Raw genomic sequence first — 17,768 nt, 5'->3', positions numbered from 1 at the left:
AGTATTGCCTCATTGTGCTGACCTGCCCAGAGCACATCTCTGGGTTTCTTGAACAAGGTGCTCATAGGTGATGCCTGACTCTCCCAGTGCATTCAGGTGTGGCATGTGTCCCACAAAGGCATGCCCAAAATAATTCTCTGGAGGAAATGCATTCACAGCTGTGGTATGTGCTGCCGGTGGGTATCTGGGTCAGATCGGAGCTGCTCCAGAGAATCTGCTGGCCTGGCCTGCAGAGAAGACTGCTGGAGTGGGCTGTGGTGAGGACAGAGGGGTTTTCCTGTGGCTGGAAAAGCTGCTGGGTGGGCAAGGGGGATGTGTCACCCTCAGTGGCTTTGGGGTCCAGCATGGCTGGAGGGCAGGGAGCCCTGCACTGCTTGACACCCTGCCCAAGCCCCAGCCCAGCCCTGCTTCCACCTTTCCCTTATGCATCTCTTGCCCTGGTTCCTCAGGGTGGTGAGGGAGGCTGAATGACCACCTGTGGGGTTTTTGATGGCTGCCTGGCAGGTCTGGATGTCCCTGGCACAGAGCAGCCACAGCCACTGCTCTGCAGCCTTGGTTGTGTGCTGTGCCCATCCTCTGCTCCCTGGCATGGGCTGCAAGCTCCTGGTCCCTGCTTTTTCTGCACAAGAAGGATGAGAAACTCCTTAAAGACACAAAAGCCACAGGAGGTCAGGAAATGGAAGTTTTCCCACTATTTCAGGAGCTGGGGCTTTAAGAAATAGTCTTGAGTATTGCAAGATTTGGCAGCCTTGCAGCTCCTCCACCCAAGAGGAAGAAGCAGAGGTGGCTGGGAGAGACCAGGGCAGGATTAAGTTGGAGGGCAGGGCATTAGACAGGAGTTTGCAGAAGATGGGTACAACTGGGCTTTGCCAGGACTGGTCTCTGCCCAGGAGCTGCAAGCTGTTGGCAGCAGAGCTGCAGCTTGGCCTTTAGGCCTCACCATGCACTGGGGCACTGACAAACCCCATAGAAGTAAAGGCATAAACAGATTTGGGCTGGGGGAAGATTCACACTATTAAATCCAACAGCTGCTGGAAGAAGCTCTATAAATGTCAGTGGATGAAGGCATGATTGAAAGTGTCTCTGGGATATTTTCCAGGAATAACTACCCACAGAAGTGTTGGGGGAGGAGGGAGTGAGACCCCCCAGGAACAGGGAGATGATAAGTCAGCACAGCCCAGAAATGCTGGTATGAGCAATTGGCCTAAAGCATTCCCCTGGCAAGGGCACAGCCTTTCTGGCCTCCCGGTGCTTTGCCAGCTTACCCAGCAGCAGCTGGGTGTTGCCCAGTGCAGGCAGCAGCAGCCCTGCAGGGAACGGCACTGTCTGTTCTGGGTTTGGCACTGCAGGGACAGTAGAGCTGCCATGGGGATTCCCAGATATCCCTTGGGCCACAGTGGACTGGAAAAATGTCCTGCTGCCATCTCTGAGCTGAATGCCCAACACAAACTAAGGGCTGGCCGTGGCAGTGTGCTGCTACTCCCCAGCTCTGCCAGGGTGGAGGTGTTCTCTTGCCAGACAGACTGGTTCCTCTGGCGCCTTTGGCAAGATGAGATGCCTGGAGGCAATGGAGTTCCTGGCTAGTTCAGCTCTGGCCGCTTCGTTTCCAAGGTCTGATAATGCTTCTCTGTAGCCACGTTGCTCTGGGTCTGTCCTATGGCCTCCTAGGTATTTGACTGTGCTTCGAGTGAGATCTCTCCTCCTACAGCCTCTTCTGAGCAGAGAGACTATTTTTGGCTTTCCAGTAAGGAAGGAGTGCTCAGCCCAGCAGAGTTTTGGAGACAGTCCCTTTTCCTTTCACCTCCCTGCAGAATCCCTAGCCACATCCAGCACAGGCAGGGATTTGCTGCCTTGCCTTCCTGTGTCCAGCTGCCCCTTGAGCCCTGTCCTGGTGTGTTGTGGGTGGGGTGAGCCCCACAGGCCCTGAGCAGGCAGAGCTGGGAAGCACCACTGGCCTGGCCGCACTCCAGGTGATGGGTCCGGGGCTGTGCAGCTGTGCTATGGCACAAGCCCAAACTATTTCAGGCAGCCTGAGGTTGCTGTGCCAGGAGCAGCTCAGGAGCCCCCAGCTGCCTTCCTGGCGTAACTGGAGATGACTGCACTCCTGCAGTTTAAGGGCAGAGCTGGGGTGAGGGAAGCTGGGGGCTGAGGGTTCATCTTACTCGAAGAAAGAAGTGGGGGAGATCTCCAGTGTCTGTCCCGTACCTTCAGCTGGGGTGGGTGGGCTCCTGAGCTGCTCCTGCCCTAATGACCTCACACAGGCCACTGGGGTCAGAGCTCAGAAGCTTTTGTCAGCCCAGCTCAGGGGCAGGCAGGGGGGCAAGAGCAGTGCCCTGGAAACCACATCCCTGTGCTCTGCAAGCACCCTGGACTGCCCTGAGGTTTCCTGCCCCACAGCCCCTCTGCAGTGGGTGCCTGACAGCCCTGCTCCGTGGGAGGTGGCTGGAGCCCATGGGGAGCAGAGAGATGGGCTCCCAGCATCCCTCCAGCCCCAACCCACCCTGGCTCTGGGATTCCTCAGGGCTGTGTCAGACCCCAATAAAGTTGTACAAGTTCTCATGACCTCCCAGCCTTACAGCAGTGCTAAACACAAGCGCCAGGGCTCCTGGACACAGAGCAGACATTGCCTCTGGTGGGCCTGGGAAACCCCCTCCTGATCCACATTGCTGCCTGGGTTAAACTGAGAGACAACTCTGGGCTGGGCTGGTCCCTGCCTGGCTCCGTCCAAGCATGGCAGTGTGGGGAATACCCTGAAAGGCTATTTCCCTTTCTTACCCTGAAAGGTAAAGCTGAGGCTGAAAACCTTTCTTGTCTATGGAGAACCACTAGAAGAAGCAATCCCCTAGGCAGGGCTGGGACAGCTCCGGGCACGTCTGCTCTGATGGGGAGGTACTGGGTGAATACCCATACTTGGTGCAGGCTTCTGTGTCAAATTCCTCCCACCAAGGGACTGCAGAGTGGCATCCTGGCTGCATCTGGGATGTGGGCAGATGGCCTGTTGCACTGGGGAGGTGACAGAGGTGGGGAAGGAGCTGCTCCTGGGCTGGATGGGAGTGGCACAGGGATGGCAGTAGGGGTCACTCTTGCAAGCGTCCTCACATGGGGGAGGACAGCTCAGGCGTGCCGTGATACTAGAGCTTGGTCTGGGATCATCCTCAAAAGCAGCTGAAGCAATGGCTGTTCCAGGAGATTGGTGGAGGCTTTAGCCCTAACCTCCCTGGCCCAGCATGCCTGCACATATTGCACTGGCAGCCAGTGTCAACCCCAGAGAAAGCCTGCAATGCCCCCTGGGGCAATATGGCTTTGGGACTCACACAAGAGACTCCTGGCAGGCACAGACCACGCCTGGCACGGATAGGTGGGTCCCAGGAGAAATGTAAATCCAAGTACTTTTGGATGCCCATTAGACCTGAGCAGTGTGTCACCTGGAGCATTGCCAAGGGCCATTAAAAAGGTGGGAACTGGGCCAAAACTGGGCTGTGCTTCAATGTGGGACACAGCTCCCTCTGGTGAGGATGCAGCTGTGACAGGCACCAGGCGCCGGACACCAACAGCCATTCTATGTCCTTGGGCAAGAACTTGAAAGGAGGGATCACCTTAGCTGGAAGCTGCAGGCTGTGTCAGGAGCGTTGGGGGGGGGTGGGGTGGGGGTGGGGGAGGGGGATTCCAGGAATTAGGTGAATTGCATCATTTTAGGGAAAAAAAAATCAAAGCTGAAGATCTGCTGGGTCTCTCACAGAGACTGCGCACTCATGCACAGCTAAAAGAACACAGCAAAGTAATGCTCGCTGGCTAGGGATCTGCACGGTGGCTAGAGGCTGGGAAGGGACACTGGCCTTGTCCCCAGCTCTCCCCTGGCAGCGGGGCACGGGGTGGGTGCCTTTGCACAGCCCCCAGCGATGCTGCCCGGTGCAGCAATGCTCCGTGGGGAAACACCCGCCTGCTCAGAGCCCACGCAACCAGCCCGGCCTTCCCAATGTGCAGTCTGTCCCGCTAGCGGGGACACCACACCCTGCCCCGATGCTCCGCAGCCCTCCAAGCCAGCTGCAGAACCTCCGCGGCGCGGGATGGCGAGGACAGAAGGGTGTCTGTCACTCCCGGTCCCCGGGCGCTGGCCGATAGATGGCGGTGGCGTATCTCGCTTGGGGACAGGCCTCGAGAGCAAGTGTCCCTGTCCCTGCAGGCAGCCCGAGGAACCTGAGGATCCCGGGCAGCCCCCGGGACCCCGGTGGCCCCGGCACCGCCCGCCTGCAGCAGCCCCGGGCGCCGAGAAGGGTCTCCCCCGGGGAAGGGTCTGTGGGTTTTATTTATTGCCTAGGCGGGAGATAGCTGGTACGATTGAGCCGGGAAAGGCTCTGGCAGGAACACAAGGGCAGCTTCGACCTTCAGCAGCACTCTGTTCTGGAGGGGACAAAGATTCAGCCTCCCCCTGTGGACAGGTCACCTGGATCCTTGGTTGAATCAGAGTGAATTCTTCGTGGGTCTCCTGGATCTCTAGTGACAGCACTGTACCTGATCTCACCACTGCAGGAAGAAGAAACAGCTAAAACATGCAAGTGCCTTCACCCTGCTCAGTCAGGTGTAGTTATCTTGTGACGCAGTGACTCATCCATGGAAGGCAGGCAGGTCCCTGCCCCTTGTGCTGCCGGCATGTAGTGGGAGAAAGCCTCGCTGGAGGCTCCATAGCACAACTACCAATATTTTAATTACCTGATCCATGGCTGGCAACAGCTTTCTTGGCACTGGAGAGTTCTTATGTGACAACCCCATATTGCCATTGCCAGAAGCAGCTTCCAGCATCTCTAACACCTGATGGCTCCACAGAGACCCAATGGCCAAGCAGCCTCGGCAGCTCCCAGCTCAAGGGCTGGGGTGGCTGCAGCAGGAAGCTCTGCAGAGCAGGAGCTGACACTCCAAATAGAGGAGCAAGAGCTGTGCACCACACTAGCAAACAGCTGGGTCCCCAGGCTCCCAACCCAGGCAGCAGGAGGTGGCTATGACCAGGTTGAAGTAGATGGGACTAGAACCAAGTGATGCTTGCCTAGATCCACAAGCAGCCTGACCAGCCTCGCTGGGAGCAGGCATCTCCCTCTGCACCCAGGTGAGCTCCTTGCTGATGGCCCCAAGTGGGTGGTGGAGACAGAAGGATGAAGGATAAGGGGGCAGGGATGACCTCAGCAGGAGGAAGGGAGAGAGAAAGGGAAAAAGATGTCAGGAAGGAGAGGAAACCAGAGCATATCTGTGGTGCTGCAGAAGGAACAGCACTGCTTCTGTGTGAACCTGAGCATGATGGAAAGGCCACAGAAAACCAGCAATACTGGGCTTTGGATGGAGCCTCCCTGGACAAGATCTGCTCATGGACTCCTCCTTGTACAGGAAACTCGAATAAAAAAAACCAGCTGGAGCCTGCACGGAGTGGGTCTGGAGCCTGGGAGTTAAAACCTAGCTGCCCCCAAAGTCCCTCCTTTCCTTTAAATCAGTGCACTTAGAGAATCTCATTCCTATTTGAAATCAATCAGCACCTTCACAGCTTGATTCCCAAATAGCAGTAAATCCTCCAATCAACCTGGAAGAAACACATGCCCTCTGCCCCTTGTCCATGGCCATCCTCGTCCCTCCCTCCTTGATGTCCCTCTGCCTATGGCACCACCACAGCAGGACCATGCTGAAGGAATTTCCACCAGAGATTTCCCTGTGCCTCTCACCCTGCAGGAGGTATCCTGCTTCAACCTGGGGTGTGAGGGACAGGGTGCATCATGGGCGGGTGCTGCCTCCAGCACAGCCACGCAGCAACTTCCCTCCATTGTGTCTCCCCTCCCTGGGCAGCCAGTCCAATCTGCAGTCTCCCATCATCTCCCTCCCACTGGCCTCTGCCGGCTGTTCCTCCTCTTTGGAGCGTTCCACTTCCGCCACCCTGCTCTGGGCCCTCCAGCACTGCCGCCTCTTTGTGCTGTTTTGTCCTCCCCATCGGCTCAGGAGCTTTGGGCGAGGCTCTGCAGAGGGGTCCCTCCCACTAACCCCTTGCCCTTCCTCCAGTCTGAGCTGGTGGGACAGCTGGGATCTGTCCCAGGAATGGGGGTTGCCATGGTGGACATCTAGAAACTTCCAGCGCCATGCGACATCAGCCTGCAGTCAGGCCTCTCGGAAAACCCCGGCTGGGCGCTGTTCCAGCTCCGTGGAGGGAGAGAGGAGCCAGGGTTGTGACCAGGCACAAGTGGAGAGTGCTCCACTATGGCTGGGTACTGCTGGTCTGGATCATGCTGCTACTGCCCAGCATCACCCCTTGCAACACGGCCGTGAGGTCCCTGGGTGTACTTTTGCTTGACAGAACTGTGCGTGCTCTAGAGACCTAGACAGCATATGATGTGCTGGGGTCTGGTCTCAGCCAGAGGCTCTGGGTGCTGTTGAGATGCAGTGGATTTCTCATCAACTGCCATGTACTTTGAGGGGATGTGCTAAGCTGGGAACTCCTCTCACACACCCTGATTTTGGAGGAGCTTCTATTGTGGTTACGGTTCCTCTGGCTTGCTCGCTGAAGTATGAACTCACATGGGTCCCCTATTTTTGCAGACATCAGTCTGGCAGAACATGGAGGAAAATGCAACTCCTTCCTAAGGCAGAGACAAATTTCTCTAGCCTGACTGCTGCTGTGAAGAAAGCGCATTACCTTTGTTCTTGGCTATCCTGTTTCTACCCACGAGACCACAGGGCCTTAACCACTAATCTCTGAAAGCCAAGAGCGGGGCCTGGGCTTCCTCTCCTGCGACACCTTACTGCCATCCAGCAAACAATCAGCTGGGCGTGCCGCATCCTCTCCCAGCGCCGGCCCCGTGAAGCTGCCGGCCTCGGGGTGGCTCGCGGGACAGCGGGGTGCCGTGCCGAGCCGGGCTGGGAGCTGCGACCTGCGGGTTGCCCACTCTGTCCCCGCAGTGGAAAGAATTTTTCCGGTTCCTTTCAAACAGCAAACCCCGAAGGTGCAAGTTCAGCTTGAATGGTGGGAACGTGGAGAGTAAAACCCGGGGTTAGGAATGTCAACGGTCGTTACCTGCTGCTTCTGCGAGGGCAGAGGGACTGTCACACAACACACATGCGGAGGTCATGGGGAGGACACGGTGGGCAGCGCTGGGTCAGGGGGTGACACAGCGAGCCCCTGGTCTGCGTCCGTCGCGCCGGCTCCAAGACGGCTCCGCTGGAAACACCTTCGGAGAGCCAGCGTCGCGGCCGGGCAGATGTACGGGCCGGCACGGGAAGCTCCCGGCGCCTTTGGTCCCCCCTGCCGCCCGAGGTGCCCCAGATGCCCGGTGCTGCCGCGCCGCTCTGCGGGTGTCCGGCCCTCCCCGGCACGGCTCCGGCTCCGGCCCCGGCGGCGGGGCTCGGCAGGACCCGCACGGCAGAGGCAGCGGCCGCCACCGCCCCGAGAGCGCCTCGGTGGCGACAGCGGGACCCGGCGGCCCGGGACGGGGCGGGCGGCAGGCGACCCCGCGGCCGGTCCCGTGGGGCTCGGGGGCCTCGGCCGCCCCCTCCCCCTGCAATCGAGCGAAATGGCTGAACATGTAGCAATAATGCCCCGGCATTCAGGCTGCCCGGCCCGGCTGGCCCTAATCAGCGGCCCGCGGACCCCCCTCCTCTTCCCCTGCGCTCCCAGAATGGGGAACAAAACCCAGCACGTTTCTGCAGCCCCCGCGCATAAAGCGCCGGGCCTGGGCCTCAGTGGGGGGCAAAGCGGCCCGTCAATCTCGGCGCCGGGGCCCCTTTGTCCCTCGCCTCCCTGCCACACCTTTTGTTCCCGAATCCAATAAGCGCCTATTCCCGCTACCTTCCTCGGCGGCTCCTTTCAGCGCCGGCCCGTCGGCCACAATGGGCCCGGCTCTGAGCTACGCGGCCCCATTCAGCGCCCTTGGCACGCTCACAAGCCGGCCGGGCCGCCCTGCCCCGCGGGCACGACGCGGCGACGGCCCCGCCGCCGGGCACGGGCCCCGGCCCCTCCACCGGGCACCGGCCGGTGGACGAAGGAGGATCGGGCGGCGAGTATTGCACCTGGTTTATTGACTGACTGGGCGAGCTGGCGCTGGCAGTGACCAATACAGAGTAGATAGAGGAGCCGCGGCACTGGCGGGCCCCGCCGTCGGCTTTTTACAAGCAAAGCTGCTCCGCTGGCGCGGCGCGATCGGCTCCGGCCCGCCCGGCCCGCCCGGCCGTCGCGGCGGCTCCGCGGGGCGGCGGCGCTTCGCTGCGGGCTCGGGCAGCCCCGTCCTGCCGCGCCGCTCCGCTCCGTCCGTCGCCGGCCCCGCACCGATGCTCGCGGGAGCGCCGGGGTCCCGCCAAGCCGTCCTGCCGCCGCCTCCGGTCCAGGCGCGTGGCGCGCAGCCGGGCCGCGGTGCGGGTGCTAACGGGGCCGCGGAGCCGCCGGGCCGTCCTCTCGGTCCGCTCCCGACCCTCAGTGCGTGCGGGCTACCAGGCCCGGATGCCCTGCAGTGCGCCCTGGCCGCAGGAAGGCCCTGCGGCCGGCTGGTGCAGCGGCTGGCCGCCGCCGCTGAAACCCCCCAGGCTGCCCACGTTCACGAAGGGGCTGGCGGCCGCCGCCGGGCTGCAGGCGGCCTGCATGGATGCGCCGCCGGTGCCCGCCGGGTAGGTGCAGCCGTAGCCGGGGTTGTAGGAGGCAGCGTTGCCGTAGCCGTAGGCGGGGAAGCCGTTGTAGGAGTAGGGCCCGTTGTACGCCGAGCTGTAGCCCTGCGACCCGCCGAGGCACGGCTTGCCGTCACGGACCAGCACGGGCACGGCCACCCTGCGCGGCGGCGGCGGGGCCGCGGGGCCGCCCAGCTCCAGCGACTTGTCCTGACGCTGCCGCTTGCACTTGTAGCGCCGGTTCTGGAACCAGATCTTCACCTGCGTGGAGGTGAGCTTGAGGCTGCTGGCCAGGTGCTCCCGCTCGGGCGCCGACAGGTAACGCTGCTGCTTGAACCGACGCTCCAGCTCGAAGACTTGCGCCTGGGAGAAGAGTACGCGCGGCTTCCTCCGGCTCCGCTGCTTCGGCCTCTCCGTCTCCTCCGCCTTCTCCGCTGCGTCCAGCGGCTTCTTAAGGACGCAGCTCTCTGTACGGGGGAGCACAGGTCACGGGTGCGCCTCGCCGACGCCGGGCGCTCGCTGCTCCCGACGGGCCCCATCGGCGGACGAGAGCTCCGCGCCGCGCCCCGGCCGACCTCGCGCCGCTACGCGCCCGTCGGGGCACCGCGGTGCGGGCGGGGAGGCAGCGCTGGGACGGGCCGTCTCCGGCACCGCCTGTGTTTGCGAGTGCCCTATTCGGGCGGCGGGGCCGGGCATGTTCCCGCACCTCCGGGCCGGCTGCGGCGTTACCGCTGCGGCACCGCGAGGAGAGCTCCGGGCCGCGTCGCGCACAGCGCCGGGCACCTGCTCCGCCGCCGGGCTCCGCCGCAGCGGCTGCGGATTGGGCCTAACCCGACCTGTTCCTCCCCTCCGCTACCGAAATTGCAGAGCGCGGGCCTGATCCGGCACCTTCGGAGTGGGGCCTGCAGAGGCACTCCCCGGGGAGGAGGCGAGTGAGGCGCGCAGGAGGGCGGCGAGAGCCCCGCGACGTGCCTGTCCCGGCTCGACACGGCCCAGGGACGTGGAGCGGGCTACGGCGCCAGGACCTGGGATTCGCGGGGCGATGCCCGAGGGCTGGGAACGCACTACGGGAAGCCAGGGAGTAGCCCGTCCCGGCGGGGCGGTGCAGTGCGGGGAAGCGCGGCGGAGCCGATACTCACTTGGGTCTCGGACCGCCGGGTCCAGCTCTTCTCCCGGGCCGGGGGCCTCGCAGGAGCCACGCAGCACAGCGTGAACGTAGTTATCGGCGGAGATCCGCGCGTCTGCCTGGCTGCCGGGCGCTGCCATGGGGCTCAGGTAGGAGAGCTTTTCCTCCTCCTCTTCCTCCTCGCCGTCGGAGAAGCGGGCGCCGTCGGCGGCCGCCAGCAGGCAGGCAGCGGGGTGGAAGTGGTGCTCCAGGTGGTGCGGGAGCTGTGCCCCATAGTGCGGGTCCTGCTGCTGCTCCAGGTTGAGGATGTCTTTGACAGAGAAGGGTGTGGAGGTGACGGGGCTCGGTAACATCATCGGGGCAGCGCAAGCGGCCAGGCAGTCCCGCGGGCCCGGCGGCGCTCGGGCGGCTGCTCGGCAGGGAGCGCCGCGCCCGGTGCGGGGGGAGCAGGCAGCGCCGAGAGACGAGGGGCCGCGCCTGCTTCTGTCTAAGTTGCCTCCATTAGCTCGGCGCTGGGGGTCTGCGTTTTGTTACAGCTTCTGCAGGGACAGCCAAAGGCTCGGGAGCCTCCTCTGCCCCGGGCCGGCACGTCACGGCAAGGAGGGGCCGGGGGCGGCCTCGCCATTGGAGAGAGGGGGAGGCAGAGCCGGCCCCCTGCCCGGCTCCGGCCGCCCGGCCAGAAATAGCAATGTATTAAGGCTGCACTCGGGGAGGTTGCTTCCCCGCAGAGCGCCCCGCCGGCCCGGCACCCGCCCGGCGGGCGCGGGGACGGTGCGCCGGGGTCGGGGTCCCCGCAGAGAGCCGCGGCAGCCGCCGCCGCGCCCCCCAGTGCTAAGCACGTATAGGTAGGTAGGGACCCCCGCCCGGGCGCGCCCCTCTGGCCCCTGCCCGCACACGGCTCGGTCCGGCCCCAGCAGGGACCGACATGTGCGGCCCCGCCGGCCCAGCCTCCCCGCACCACCAGCACGGTCCCGCAAGTGGCTCCCGCGGCCCAGAACGCGTAGCGAAGGGGAGGTTCGCCTCCGCCACCCCACACCCCTCCCGCAGCTGACGGCGACCCCGCCGTCCCGGACGGGCTGTGGCCATGCGACGTACATGTAGCCGACCCACTCCGCATCCCCCTGCACCCCGGGTCCCTCCGCCGGTGCACCCGCAAATATCCCCGCGACCGGCCAATCTGCAGGCCGGCCCAGCTCGCCGCAGCCGGTGCGACACTCGTTCGCACGGGGGAAAGCGCGCTCCGCCGCCACCGGATCGGGCCCCACTCCCTGGGACTGCCGGGGCCAGTCGGGGCGGGCCGGGCCGGGCCGGGTCGGCAGCCCGGGACCGCGGTAACGCGGGGCTAGGTGGGGAGCGCGATACCGCGATCGTCGGTGTTTCTTTTCGTTGTTTTTCGTTTTCTTTCGTTTCGTTTGGTTTTGTTTCGTTTTGTTCCGTTTCGTTTTGTTTCTTTTCTCCCGCCGGTAACGGGCGGCCAGCGGCCCCGCGGAGCCGCCTCGCCTCGGTGCCGGGGGTTGACTCACCAAACGAGCCTGCCGAGCTCTTCCGCACTGAGGGTCCCCCGGTCACAGGGCTTCGCCGCGCACCAGCCGAGCACTCCGGTGATGCGGGGTGTGCCGCGGCCCCTCGGCGCTCCCCGCGGCTCCCGGACTTTTACAGCGGCTCCGGGCTGCCGCGGCATGGGGAGCGGGCGCACCGAGGGACGGGCAGGGGGTCCTTGGAGAGATTTTTCGTTGTGACTAAAATCCGGCTGCCCCGCAGGGCTTGGATCGGCGACGAGGGAAGGCCACCGGAGCCGGGCACGTACGCCGGGCAGGTGAGTGTCCCGGCGCCGGGGCTTCGCGGGGCCTTCCCGGGAGTTTCGCTCGTGTTTTTAACGTCCGGCGGCCCCATCGTTTAGTGGCTCTGTCGGTACCCTCCTGTCTTCGTCTTTCAACATGCCCCAAAAATGTATTTACTGGGGGCGCAGCCCAGGACAGGAGCCCGAGTCCCGCGCACTTCGCCGCAGCTCATGTGGTACCGGTCCCGGAGCGGGGCCGGTTCCCGTTCCCCCGCGCACCGGACCGCTGCCACCACGCAGCTTCAAACCCCTCACCATATAAATACGATAATTCTGTCTCTTCTCGCCGCTCCCCTCCCGTTCCCCGTGCGAGACGCCTTCCTGCGGTCCGGACGGTGGACGGGGAAGGGCGCCCGCAGTAAGCAGGCCTGACTGGGGCCCGACTGCCCCGCGCCGCTCGTGTCCAGAGAAGTTCGGCTCTGCCTCGCTGCCGGGACCCCGAAAAAAATTAGTAACAATTAGCTCCTTATCCGTGTTACACATCCGCCACTGTCCCGGGCCAGTCCCGCCCGTCTCGGGGCCCGGGCCCGGGGAGGTGCAGGCGCGGGGCCCGGTGGCAGCAGCGAGCGGCCGGGCTCGGCTCAGCGCCGCGCTCCCCGGGAGCTCCATTGCGGCCGAGCTTCCCGCCGGGGAGAACAGCGTCAAGGGCCGGTGCTCTCGGTGGTGGCGGCCATAAGAACTGCCGGGCCACCGCCAATGTCCGCCTGCCCGTCCGTCTGCGGGAGCAGCAGCCGCCGTTCCGAGGGCCGGGGCCGCGCCCCAGCAGGGTCTGACTCGTTTGGCGCCATCGCGCTCCCGCCCGCACAGGGATCCCGGACAGGCCGATCGCCGGGCGCGGCCCGGGAGCCCGTGTCGGGCATAAACGACGCATCGGGACGTCTCCCCGGCGGTACGAATGGTTCTCCTGCTGGGACCCACTCATTTGTGCTGCTGCCGGCCACACGGACTGCTCGGGGAGCCCACGCCCGACGGAGGGAGCAAGCCGCGGCCGGGCCTTTCCTGGGCCGCCTCATCCTCCGCCAGTCTCCCGGTGTGGTAATTGAGCCCGCGCTTTCCCCCCATGCCAGCATCCCCTCTTTAGTGGAGGCGGATCCGTGGTGACCTCCTGGCTGGGTGAGCCGGGGAAGCGGGGAGGTCGTCGGGCCCGACCGTGCCCGTACCGAGGCGCCTGTCGCCGAGGAGCACGACCCGACCGGAGCGAGTGGTGCGGAGGTACAGAATCCAGGGGGAGGAAGGCGCAGGGCAGCCCTGGTACCTGCCGGTGGGTCTCAACCCGGCTTGCGGCTGCAGGGCTTTCCCAAGCCGGCTGGGCTGGGGTCACCGGTCTATTAATGGTTATTTTATTTATATCATTAGCGGTGTCCCCTGAGCTCTGTTTACAGTAGGGCCTTGTTGTCCCGGCCGCTTCTGCGCTCTGTTTGGACAGGGGATTATTGTAATGGATGGAGCTCGCCGTGCGGATGCTGCAGCGGAGCCAAGAGAGCCGAAGGCCTGCCCCCGGTCCCGGGGAGCGAGCACCAGCCCCGCTGCCGCCGCGCACACCGCGGCGGGCGGGCGAGGGAGCGAGCAGCCCGCTCCCGCCCGAGGGCTCCGGCCGCAGGCAGCCCGGTAGCAGCGGCCGCGGCCGGGGGTCTCGCTCGGGGCGATGCTATCAGCACCAGGGCTGCTAATTGCTCCATTAGTCTCGCGGGTGCGGAGTGCTGGAGCCGGCCCCGCGCTAATGGCCGTAAACAAACAAACACGCTAATCCGGCCCTGTCTCCAGGCCCCGAGCTCGGGGAGCCAACGGGGCACGGCGGCGGGAGGCGCTGGGCGGGCGGCACTCACCTGCCCGCCGCCCCAGGAGCCCGGCGGCCCGCGGGCTGGGGCCGTAGCCGGAGCGGACCCGCGCCGCCGGGAGCTGCGCCCCGCGCCCGGCTCTATTTACACAGAGCCTGCCCTTGTGTAAACGCTGCGCGCCGTGGTTTATCTCAGGGCCCGTCTGGTTCTCGTTCTCTGTCAGCAGCGCCCGGTGAAGGATGGCCCTTTCCCAGGAGTTCGGTCCTGATTTATGTGAGAACCGCAGCGCGCCGGGGACGCCCCCGCACGGCGGGGCCGGCGACGCGACGCGGAGAAGCGGCGGGTCTCGGGGCAGCGACCCGCCACCGGGGCTGCCGGTGGGGCCGCGCCCCGTGCAGCTCGCACCGGCTCCGCACGGATCGGTCACCTGCCGGCGGCGGACCCCGCGGTCCTGTCCGGTCCGGCACGGCACGGCGCTCTGCCCTCTCCCGGGTCCGGCGCACCTCGCACGCAGCCTCGGCGCCCCTCACGGTGCCCGGCGGGCGCGGTCTGAGGGGCTCCATGAGGAGCGAACACGGAGTGGCTCCGCCGGCAGCTCCCAGCCCGGACTCACTCCCTGAGTGGCCACGGCTCCCGGGGGAAAGGATGGCGTTTATCCCTGCCCTGCCGCTTGCAAAGGAATGGCTTTTTTCACTACTCTGAAAAGAAACGTTATCTGTATTCCTCAGGAGAGAAGAGGGCTTCTACAGGCAGCGGTGCCAGGTCCAGGCAGGGGATGCAGCATGCTCACCCAGCAACAGGCTCTCTCCATCTCCCACTGCTGTGTCCCATCTGTGCCCGGGCAGTGCCTAGACCATCCTGTTCACTCGGGTCCACCACTTGACACCTGCCTGCATCTCTCCGAATCCTCAGAACCAGCTGGCTTGATTTGGCTGAGAACCACCCAAATAATGACCACTTTCTTGAGAAATACATCACTACAAATGTCTGCTGTTTGTCAGTATTTTTTTTGCTCCATTGACATTGGCTGATTTACTTTTACTTCATAGTTCTTGCTGGGATGCATAGCTTGGAAATACATCCTGAAACAAAGCCTCAGTGAAAAATAAATGTGTTTTCTTAAGGTTAGAACCAGACTCTAGCATCCTACACAATGTTTCAAGGTGGGAGGTTGGTTTGAGGGATACCAGTAGCTGTGTGAAACATTCAGTGTTCAGCACTTTGAGGGATATAAGCAGCAAATGCAAGGGTGCTGCCCATTGCAGCAAGGGGAACTCAGTAGGCTTGGATACCAAAGGGGAGGTTGTCCTTGATTTCAGTGCCTGATGGGCCTCTGAAACTGAGGCTGACATGTTGAGCTTGGTGAGAACCAACTGGCAGGAGCAGGTAAAGGTCATCCTTCATCTAAGGCAATGCAGGATAGGAAATGCCAGTGCCAAGGACCCCCTCCTGCCTGCTTTTATTTGGCATCTCTTGTGCACAAAGGATATCCAGGCTTCACAAAGCTACCCTGCTGCACAACACAGCCCCATGAGTGTGGACGTGCAGAGGGTAGCAAAGCACCTCTTCCTCTGGAGTAGAAGCTGTCATAAATCACAGTAACTGACTATGCAATGAGAGGGTCCTGCGTGCAGCAGGAGGAGGACACTGCTGCAGGCACACGTATACCACCCTATTGGTGGAGCACACCCCACAACCTTTCTGGGAGTACCTTTGCTCCATGTCTCAGAAGCCATTGCTGTGCATTTGTGTCCATGAGGTTGAGAAGCTGAGCTGAAATTCATCCTTCAGCAGAGGCCCAGCATGAGGCTTGCTCGCCACTCGCATCCACAGGCCTGTGTACCACTTGCATCCCATAGTACTTAAGTGGAGCCTAAGTGGACCCTGGGCCTTGTGCTGGCGCCCTGCCCAGTGCTGAATTTCAGCTCCAAGCCCATGCCTGCCGCTCTGATTCATGCACGTAATCCCGCTGAGGTCAGCGGGTTTCATCCTGCTCCCACCACAGCCCGCGGGTCAGTTCACACGAGAGTAGCAGGGTCAGGCTCTGTGTTTGCATGTGCCATAGAAAATGGAACAATTAAGATTAAACCAATTAAATTTTAACAGGTCTGGAAAGCGTTTTATTACATAATAAACTGGAGGGATTAACCGTTTTGGGCTTTGCTGCGTGTGTGCTGGCGGTGTGGTTCCTTGCTGTCTGCAGCGCTTGGTGCTCCTCGGGCTGGGGACCTCCCTACACTGCTGCTGGAAAACGTGGGGCTGGGAATGCAGCTGCACGCTGGCTCCTGCTGCTGTTCAGCACTGTCTCCCAAAGCATTCTGGGTGTAATGCCTTTCTTAGCCCAAGCAAAGCATTTTCTAGAAGAAATTTTGCAAATTATATGGTGCCTATTTCTATGGCTTCCTTGGGGGAGAGGGAAGCCCTCCTGCTTCTGTACAGGCATGCTGGTGAGGAGCAAGTGCCTGGGCTGGCTCTGTGCAAGGTGGTGACAGACGTCTCGTCTTGGAAACAGAGCTGATAAGTTACTTCTTGTTTAGGGCATCTGTCTGGCAGCCAGTTTCCACTTCTCTCCCGGCTTAATCAAGAGTCCTCCGTCTGTTCCCATGCAGATGAAGCCATCCTGGCTATGGCTGCCCCAGAGCTGGCAAACCTGTGCAAGAAATGGTACATAGCTCTGTGTTTGCCAGGGTGGTTTCAGGGTAACTGAGCTGAAAAAGGATGCAGGAACCAGCTTTGGCAGAAATTATGCTGCAGCCTTGGCTGAGTGCATGCATAGGGCAGTGCACAGGCCTCTGTGTGATGGCATTCCTGAGCTCTGCTGGCATTTGTCTATGGGGCAGACATTTGCTCTGAAGGGCACCCATAGCCAGTGGCTGTTGCACTGTTTCATCTTCTCAGCTGTAATTTGCTGCTGACCAGCTCAGGAGGATTGGACACAAATATCCTCTGTCATGCAACAATCTGCACTTGGGGACTAGGGAGGAAGATGAGGTTGGGAAGCTTATAATTTCTATCTCTTCTGGGTAAATACGGGTCAAAAGCCTGTCAGGTTCAGCCCAAAGACATTTTGCACTATCCTTCCAGAGGCCACAACAGGCCAGCTTCCAGAGCTGTGGTGGGTTTTTCTCTAGAAGCAGAATGGTTGGCTGTGGCAGGAGCCTGTGGCATGTTCAGCGACAGTAAAGGCAAACGGCTCCTTTGCTGATTACATGCCTGGAAAGGTTAAGGGCAGAGCATGTGCTTGGCCTGCACATGTCTAATAAATACCCATTCTTTTGTTTTCCTTTGAAATACTTCTCGTATTTAGCCGTGGCTGCTCATGTGGTTCCCTCCTGAACTCAGATCCTCACCAACAGCCACTGTATAAATAGGGCAGCCCCTGTGTCCTGCACAGGAAAGGCAGGTAGGAGATTTGAAAACTTCTGTTAATAGTTTATCTCTGAGTCTGCCTAATGAGTTATCCTGGCAATTACTGTGCAGAAATTGTTAGTGTATCCTGATGATTCAGAACTTTCTAACAACAACTCTGGACCAAACTATAAACTGTTTTTCTATCTTGGAGTGGAGACTTGAGAGAGGACTCCTAATTGTTCTCATCCCCTCAGGGGCCAGAGCTGGATTATCCCACACAGGCTTCTCCACAAACTTGTTTTTAGTCTAACAGTGGGCCCTCTGCCAGACCAAAGAGACGGGGAACTGTTTTCCAGATTTAAATCCCCCCCCTACCCTTCCACTCCACTTACACCTCTGAGGAAGAGCATGGATTAGAAAGGATTTGCCTCATGGGGCTTTGGTTTGGGTTTGTGAAGATCTGTCCTTAAAAGCATTGCCTTTTTTGTTTTATCCCTATGTAAACCTGACTCCCAGCTTTACGTAGGGAATAGGCAGAAGTGAAGTGCTGTGTTGTTCAGAGAGTAGAGATCTCCCATTTCTTTTGAAATACCTGCCTTTAAATGGCATTTCCTCTTGGAGACAATGGCTTAACATGAAGAACAAGCAGGTAAGAATGGACAAGGCTGGTGTTCAGGAGCAGGACATGGCTGGACCCCTCCTTCTGTAGTTGCTGTGCATCAGCCATGCATACAAGAGGTTGAATGGCTCAAAGGCTCAGCCAGAATATGTCCCTGTGCCAGCACTGACAGGGCAAACTAGATCTCTTGATATGGTTCCTGTGCTGTTGATGTCCAAGCACACTGGAGACCATGGTTATCCATGCGTGCCTGGGATGCTCTCCCCAGGCCCCATCCTGGTGCTCTCCCCCACGATCCATCCTGCACTGTGAATGACCCGTGCAGCAATGCTGTGTCAGGCCAGCAGTTTGCAGGCACTGGGGCCGTAGCAAAGGTGCTGGGGAGTTCACATGGGGCCAGAGCAGTTCTTCCCTTCCTCATCCCTCCCT

General features: G+C 61.5%; 1 protein-coding gene and 1 long non-coding RNA gene across 2 annotated transcripts; one reads left to right on the top strand and one right to left on the bottom strand.

Annotated features, from left to right (window-relative positions):
* Window positions 1-8,040: 8,040 nt before the first annotated feature.
* On the bottom strand, window positions 8,041-10,291 carry NKX2-3 (NK2 homeobox 3). Its single transcript, XM_066190587.1, has 2 exons — window positions 9,765-10,291; window positions 8,041-9,092 (listed from the first exon to the last, which is right to left on the bottom strand). Exons 1-2 carry the CDS (start codon window positions 10,105-10,107, stop codon window positions 8,452-8,454), a joined length of 984 nt encoding a protein of 327 aa, XP_066046684.1. The 5' UTR covers window positions 10,108-10,291; the 3' UTR covers window positions 8,041-8,451.
* Window positions 10,292-10,489: 198 nt separating this feature from the next.
* LOC136293656 (uncharacterized) lies at window positions 10,490-14,461 on the top strand. Its single transcript, XR_010722211.1, has 3 exons — window positions 10,490-10,596; window positions 11,513-11,567; window positions 14,098-14,461. It is a non-coding gene; the product is annotated as an uncharacterized lncRNA (long non-coding RNA).
* Window positions 14,462-17,768: the final 3,307 nt, after the last annotated feature.

The sequence above is a fragment of the Chamaea fasciata genome, unplaced genomic scaffold, assembly GCF_029207755.1.
Source record: "Chamaea fasciata isolate MVZ Bird 193981 ecotype frontalis unplaced genomic scaffold, bChaFas1.0.hap1 SCAF_9, whole genome shotgun sequence".
Lineage (NCBI taxonomy): Eukaryota > Metazoa > Chordata > Aves > Passeriformes > Sylviidae > Chamaea > Chamaea fasciata.
This window is presented reverse-complemented; position numbering and strand designations above follow the sequence as displayed.